The sequence below is a fragment of the Lithobates pipiens genome, unplaced genomic scaffold, assembly GCF_037356315.1.
Source record: "Lithobates pipiens isolate NorthernLeopardFrog02 unplaced genomic scaffold, aLitPip1_a1.2 Scaffold_1, whole genome shotgun sequence".
Lineage (NCBI taxonomy): Eukaryota > Metazoa > Chordata > Amphibia > Anura > Ranidae > Lithobates > Lithobates pipiens.
Window position 1 is genome coordinate 58,660,040 of NW_027507685.1, and position 8,167 is coordinate 58,668,206.

The 8,167-nt window shown below is 39.8% G+C and overlaps 1 protein-coding gene across 1 annotated transcript in view; it reads left to right on the top strand.

Moving 5' to 3' along the window:
* The window catches only part of LOC143924518 (interleukin-13 receptor subunit alpha-2-like), a 67,278-nt gene extending 59,329 nt beyond the window's left edge, over positions 1-7,949 (top strand). The window contains exons 8-10 of the mRNA XM_077448902.1: positions 279-426; positions 3,353-3,470; positions 6,863-7,949. Coding sequence (XP_077305028.1) covers positions 279-426; positions 3,353-3,470; positions 6,863-6,911 — 315 coding nt within the window. The 3' untranslated portion in view covers positions 6,912-7,949. The remainder of the gene's footprint in view (positions 1-278; positions 427-3,352; positions 3,471-6,862) is intronic.
* The last annotated feature ends 218 nt before the right edge of the window (positions 7,950-8,167 follow it).

An 8,167-nucleotide genomic window follows, 5' to 3' on the forward strand; every position in this document is an offset into this window, starting at 1 on the left:
GCTTCCATGTGTTGAAGCAAGTGTAAAGAAGCCCCACCCCAGCCATTGTTTTCAGAACTCATAAAAATATACACAAATTTGAAATGTTGCTTGGCTTTGACCTGACCTCTAAAGTCCTTTTTATTTATATTCTTTTTACAAGGGCTCTAACTGTCTGGTCTGTCAGCTGTAAATTGAGATCGGATTGGTTATTAGAATAAATCTTTGAATCAACCAGAGGACCTTTCAATTGTTTTTAATACTTAAATTTAAATGTAATTGATCTTCTTCCTTTCTAGACAATTGCAGAACAGAGAGAGTCCACTCATAGCTTTAACATGTCTGCGCCATTGCCTGGATTCTGTGTCCGTATCCGTGGCAAAACAAACAGATACTGTGCAGATGATGGATATTGGAGTGATTGGAGCTCCGAAAGCTGTTGGGAAGGTAATGTGTAAACTGTAATTACATTGTCAGAAGAAAATGGGGTAGGCAAAGCAGGTTGAATACATGCAAAAAGAATATTATAAATAGTTTCTCCCTCAACTTCTGTTTTCAACACATCAAATAGACAGGAAGTGAGGAGAAGTTTTTCAAATGGGATTTACAAGCAAATTGTAGATGAGTGCATTCCATAACTCATACAGACCTCCTAAAATGGTAGATGCTGTAAAGACATAGATAGATGGTGCGGTTCTTAGCAGAGCAATGCAAAGTGAGGTATGTCGCCTGGACATTAACATAATTACCATTGGAAGTATTTACTGGAGTCATATAACAGAAAGATGCAATGTTTTGGGCCTCAAGTGGACCTCTTCATCAGGGAAAAAGTGACCATCACTCCCAAAACATTACCTTTTTCTGTTACGTGACTACAGAAAATATTTTTTTTATGGCAATTGGCAAATATGTTAGTGTGCTGGTGAGACACCTCACTTTATATTTAAAATAGAGACATAGAACTGAAAAATAGTTGTCAGGTGCTCTAATCCTTTTCTGTTCTATAAAACTCTAAAATAATAATGTTTTTTGCTGGAATTGGGCTTTAACACATTTGCTAATTTATGTTATTTTTATGACATGTCAGCTAAGTACTAAAAACAGTGCTAGATCATAAAATGTTACCGTGAGAAGATCTCAGCTGGCTTATACTATTTAAACACCATTGCTGGGAATTCAGTCAATAAAATATTGCGCACGGCGGTGAAAACAGCTTTAATCATCTGCCTCGTAGACTAACCTGAAAAGTGTTTGTATCCTGTTCCAATGTATCCTGGACAACAAATTTTACTTTAAAGGATTGTGTACATACACATTATATAGAAGATAAAGAGGTTCAGCACTACAAGAAATTATTGGATATTATTTAATTTCTCAAGTATTTGGAGTCAATCATGCTACCTTCCTTCTTTTTCGGCAGCAAATATCATAGCTTCCAGTGGTCTCTTATTTGGAGGGACTGTCCCTCATTTGAAACCAAATCCCTTTGCCCATCATTGCTACTCATACTCTTTTTGCTCCAATGTATGGATCTGTTTTTTTCTGGACTTTTTACCAACCAAAAGTGGTATACTAATTTAGACCATTGATCCTACCTATAAATGATTGCATTTTTTTTTTTTTTACCGGGGCCTATGTAACCATGATGGTTGGTTACAATATCTCAGCTTCCCTTTCACCTTGGTTTGCTCTAGACTTCACAAACCAGCCCCTAAACAAGCTATCTCTGCTGAAAGGCCCTTTGCCTCTTTTGTCTATATCTGTTTGCAGAGTAAGATTCTTAAATTATTTGTAGAATACCAGTGCTATAATAATATACTGTAGTTCAGTGCTGGTAGTGGGCAGAGAAGGCACTTGCCCTGAGCGCAGTGTTCCTTACACTGATCTTCCTGCCCACCTCCTCATTCACCTTATCTCTTCTGTTTTTCTTATGATCTCTGCTCTCCCCACAGCAAACCCTCACTGCAGCCTCCCGATCTCAGCGCTGGACATGCTATAGGCATCCTTTCCATTACAGCTTACTTTTTAGCTTTTCCTATTCTGGAACTATCCTGTGACCATCATTCACCTAGCCCATTCTCTGCAGCTATTTACTCTGCTTTTTATTAAGACTGCAGGGGCTCATTCACTCTACTGCAGTAACTGGCTTATTTTCACACTGGAAAAGCCAGTCACTGCAATGGCATATATAGAATACAATTGTTTATTTGTGCCCCATTTCCAGTGCAATGAAGCCCAGAGGCGATACAATGCAGACATGCTGAACAGGCCCTTACTATCCCACCTCCTTCATGTTTTCACTCTTTCCTTATCCCAGATTCCACTTTTTTTTCTATTTATAATTCAAATGTTATCACCTAGGGGCTAGTTCATAATAGTAGCGGTGCAAATTTGCTGCAAACCTGCACCACATCTAATTCACAAACCTGTTCAAGCAAACTGATTACGCAGTAATATTACCCCCTCGCCCATTACCCAGTCAAACAGCAGCAATGATAGACACACATGGTATCAAGCCCTTTCAGGTCCCTTCCTCCCTCAGTCCCGGTTCACACTGGTGTGATGCAGGAAACCCTAAAAATTCAGTGCCGGTTTCCGCATCGCAGACTGATTCACACTGACATCTACGAACCACTGGGGGTGTCAATGTTAAGTTATTGACACCCCCAGATTGGTTCACAGATCGCAGTGCGAACTGTCAAATGGTGCAGGAATCGGATCGCATAATTGTGAACACCCATGTGATGCAAATCCAGTGCGGACCAAAAAAAGGGTCCTGCACTATTTTGGTGAGAATACAATGCAATTTCAGTCATACAAACTGTATGGTTGAATTCACATCGCACAGACATCGCATGTGATGTGTACAGCAATGCAGTGCAAATTACATCCGATGTCTGGCATCAAACTAGTGTGAACCCAACCTCAGAGCCCCATTACAGTCTTTTAGTTCCATGCACCTTCAGATCCCAGCTTCTCAAATCCACCGAAATAGTTGCCAATCAGCCCCCCCTTAAACTGATAGTGACACTGCAGCATTTTTTTCCTTTCATTGCACCACAAATGAAAGGCCATTTTTTATTTTTAGTGATACCACTGATGCAGGGACATTTTGGTCTTTGCCACTGTTAGACCCATATTTGTGCATCTATTTTAAACTCCACATTACATACATTGGCCCCAATCTCTCCTCCACGGGGGAAGGGGGGGCATTGGTGGGGGTTTATTAGAATAGTGATGGTGGTGGGGAGGGGAACGCAGTTTGCAAACTTCTTCCTGGGTACTGGATGATCTTGTCCCGGCACTGCTGTAGTTAGAGTTTTCTTTAGGTTTGCCCTGATAAATACATAATGAAATATTTTTCTCATTTCAGAGTCGTCGCCAATACCTGAGATATCTAACATGAAGTGGATCTACTGTTTTAGTGTTTTAGCTGCAGTTCTATTGGGTTTCTTTGTGATTGCAATGCTTTATATAGTCAGGAAGAAAAGGTGAGTGTCCACAAATAAAATATTTATAAAACATAACGATGTAATATTGTTTCTGTTGGAACAGAATGGTATTACTATAGTTTAAAGTAGGTGTAAACCCCCCTAATTGCACGACATTTAATTAGCTAAAATGTTATGTATCATACACAATTTATTTTTCATCCCAATGCTACTGGTTTCCTGCAGCCTCTTTCAGCTATTTCTTGTCTGCATGCACTCGCCTAGCATTGACTGCACATCTGTGCCCTGGACCAGCTTCCTGATAGAAACAACAATGGACCATCCCTAGATCCATCAATGATTCATGTAACAGGGTGACACCACAGGAGTACAAATGGGATACAGTTTTCACTCCACCACAGGAAATGCCTGGTCTTAAATCTCAAATGGTAGTGCTGCATTTAACATAAGGCAGTTGTTGACCATTGTGTGGGGGAGGGAGATTAGGGGTAGCAGAAAAACAAATTATAATTTTTATGCCTTGTAGGGCCATATTTGAATTCTTTGGAGTAAAGAAAAGAGAAAAATGAGTGGAGCTGCAATATCATCAGTTGCTTAAACAGTGAGGTTTGAGCTCCGCAGAGATTGTACTGCTGTGAATTAAAGGATACATTCACCTTAAAAAATAAATACATGCACATGTTTTTGCAGGTAAAAAAATGTGCATTTATTGCATTGCATTTTAAAAAATTTTCAAAGGAGCCTGCACAGCAGTGCACTCACGATCAGGGGTGCAATCTCGGGCTCCTGCAGACTCTCAGCATAGCTGTCTGCTCATACCTCATATGTGCAGGCAGTTACCAGAAAGCTGGAACATCAAGGACTACAAGAAAGCTCACCATTGCCCTTGTAGTTCACTGAGAACTGCAAGCCATCAGCCACAATGGCTGATGGTACTTATAGGCATTCATTCACAGGAAACCGTGATTGAATGATGCGGCAGTGTGGGATGAGCCCCGCATGGGCTTGCTGTTTTCAAATTGTGACAGTGAGTGCAGGCAGAAGATCCCCCGCCCACTGTCACAGGGAGGGGGGTTCAGGGGAGAGGCTGTAGATTCTGGAACATAATGTAAATAAAAACCCCTGTGTGTTCGCTAACCTCAAAATCAACAAGATAAGTAAAAAAAAAAACAACACAAAAAAAACTTTAAGCTGCAGCAAACACACAATGGGGTTAATTTATTTTTGTCAAAACTTAATGGAACAAGCTAAAGTTAGAAGCTGATTGGCTTTGTTCTGAGCCAGATTCTGCACACTTCTGTTTTATTAAATCATCCTCCATGTGTATTCAGCTCACATACAGTATGATATATTTTTGGTATTATTTTTATATTTGATTATTGTTTTTTATTGCTTTGAGCAGCTCAACAATTTTTTGAGTTTTCCTATTTTTTTATGTGGGAACACATTGGGGTTGATTTACTAAAACTGGTGCACATGGAATCTGGTGCAGCTGTGCATGTAGGCAATCAGCTTTTAACTTCAACTTGTCCATTTAAGCTTTGACAACAAAAAATGGAAGCTGATTGAATTCTATGGAGAGCTCCATAAGATTTTTTACTCTCCGTTTTAGTAAAAAGTGCACGAACCCCACAGGTAAAACCAAAAGTCTATTGCCCCATGCACACGATGAGATTATCGGACGAATGATCGTCCGTTTTTTATTGCATGCTAATCTCAGATCGAATCTGATGAGTTTACTAAAGTCACGAAAATTCCCGCACGACAGAAAAAAAATTCGGAAGTGATGTCATGTGTTGTAATGCATTTGTATTGCATTTTCGAACGATAGCTGTACTGATTAAACGAAAATCGTACGATCTGGCATCGTCCGAAAAAAAATTCTGTGCATGTCCGAAAGAATAATATCGGATGAACTGTCCTAATCGGCTCTCGAAAGCTCTGTACTAACGATCCGATTATCGTACGATCGCTTCGAAAGCGGTATTTTCCGTACGATTTTCGGATCGTGTGTACGGGGCCTAAACCTCCATGTGTATTCAGCTCACTAAAGCCCCATACAGACTATCAGATTTTCTGCTGATTTTTTCCTTCAGATTTACCAAAACCATATAATATGAGGTCAAACCTTAGGAGTTTCAATTTGTATGCAATCAGACAGGCTTTCGCACTACATGGTTTTGGTAAATCTGAAGACAAAAATCAGCAGAAAATCTGATAGTGTGTATGGGGCTTAACTGGCGGGGTGGTATGTGATACATATACATGGTAGGCTAAAAATATATAATTAAAAATGCTTATATTATGTAAATTATAATTATCTTTCAAATTATTCATTTATATATGGCAGGTCTCAGCATTTTTTATAACTATTCATTATGTTTTAAAGTGATGCTTAATTTAGCAAATTGTATCCATAAGTCCCTTTTCTCTATTCATATTGTAAAATGTGTGGACATTTTTATACTTCAGTATGACAACTAGTTTAAAGTGGTTGTAAACTCTCCCCCCACAACTTTGTCCCATGTAAATCAGCATAAAAACCCTAATGAACACTGCTTGTAGATATCTCCTTACTTGCTTAGTATTGTTGGAATCCTTTTTGTTCTTTAGAATGATGTCACTGAGTATGCCCAGATCTCCCCTGATTTACAGCACACTCTCTTATGTGCTTGTCTATCTGTTATCAGGACTTCCTACGGCACACCACTGATATCCCAGGAGGCTGCAGAATCATTCAGAGCTTCCTCCTACACACCATGTGACCATGTGACATCACATGCAGTGTAAACCTGGCCATTACTGCAGTCTTATCAGTTGAAGCTGATAAGACTGACAAAGGAAAACATTAGACAATTGGCACAAGTAAATACTATGAAATAAAACAAGTCAGCTATGAACAGGGAAGCAGGGTTGCCATAGAAACATTGGATTGAGAAGGAGGCTTGGTTAACAGTACAGGAAGTGCTCAATGTAAGAGCAGAAAATAGGCTCCACTGTGGACTCAGAAAACAATACTTAAGATGGCGCCGCCTAACCCCTGGAAACAAGTTTTTTAAAGTTTCTTTAAACAGTAAGTAATATGCGATTTGGGCTGGATTACAGTGGCTATAGTCTGATAATTACTTATTATAATGGACTAAATGAAAAGAAGCATCCGAGTGGGTGAGTTTACCTCTTTAAGCAAGGTAGATATATGTTACTGCCTGTTTTTAATACGGCCAAAAACATTTTATATTATTATGCTGCCTTTTATTAAAAGCAACTTTTTTTATTGTTGATACAGTACAGTAGATAAGTGTTAAAATCCATTGTTGGGAAAGAGTACTCATTTTAATTATTTGTTATAATTACATACTATATCTTCAAAATTGTATGCTTACTATTGAATTGTTACGATCCTAAAATGAAGCTCTTATTTGTTTTTACAGGCACTGGTCAGAGAAGTTACACCACAAAGCTAAAGAAATCGTTTACTGATCATTCTGATGCTATGTACAGAGTCATGCATCATACAATACAATAAAGGTCATCAGATGAACAGAAAAGCATAGCTCCCATGTTACACTGGATTTACCATGATATAGCACTTTACAATGAAGAGCATATAAAAAGCTAATTACAATTTCTTAAAGCGGAGGTCCACCCTAAAATGGACCTTCCGCTCATCGGATTCCTCCCCCCCTCCGGCGCCACAATTGGCACCTTTCAGGGGGGAGGGGGGTGCAGTTACCTGGATAATCCAGGTAACTGCACCCACTTCCGGGCTAGCTCTCTGCGGAAAGGGGCGTACGTTACGCCCCTTTCCGCAAGCGCCCGCCCCCTTCAGCAAGTGCCCCGCTGCCTGCTGGGAAACACACAGCTCCCAGAGGCAGCGGGGACCGTCCTCATTGCGCAGCGCGGCTCGCGCATGCGCAGTAGGGAACCGGGAAATGAAGCCGAAAGGCTCCATTTCCTGATTCCCATACCCAAGATAGCGGCGGCAGGACCCGACAGACGACCTAGCGATCGGCTTCGGGTGCCGACATCGCGGGCGTGCTGGACAGGTAAGTGTCACTATTTTAAAAGCCAGCAGCTGCAGTATTTGTAGCTGCTGGCTTTTAAAAAAAAAAAAAAAAAAAAAAAACGCGGAGTCCCGGTGGACTCCCGCTTTAAGCTAGCTGCCATTTCCAAAATGGCCACATTTCAGACTGTTAAAATATTTTTTGTTCCTAAATAAAGCCTTCTACTTGTGCCCCTTAAAGGGGAATTTTAATTTAAGCCTGGTTGGGACCCTTCCTTGTAATAACACAGAGATGTCCCTCCTCCAGCATTCCACAATTTGTAGCGAAAAATACACAAACATTATCTAATAAATATATATATTTTTCAATGTAACTGTTAATATTTAATAGTTATTCCTATGTATTTTAGATGCCTATTTTTTAAAATGATGTCCAAATAGACTTTCTGTAAATGGATGATTTATATTTTTAAATAAAACAATTTGAACTATAATGTTGTAACCTATACAAAGCACTTCTGATGTCTGGAGTCTGCTTTAAAATTGTTAGTCAAAAAACTGAGCTTTTATTTCTGTGTAGAAAAAGTTTCTTTGGAGACACTAACTCCAACACTGCTTTTTTAAGTAAAGCTGCCAGGGGGGAAAAAAACTGCTACCTGCGCACACCAGCAGTAGTTATGGCTGGATGCTGGGCCAGATAGATGCTTCATGATAATGCAGACACTTGCCTGTC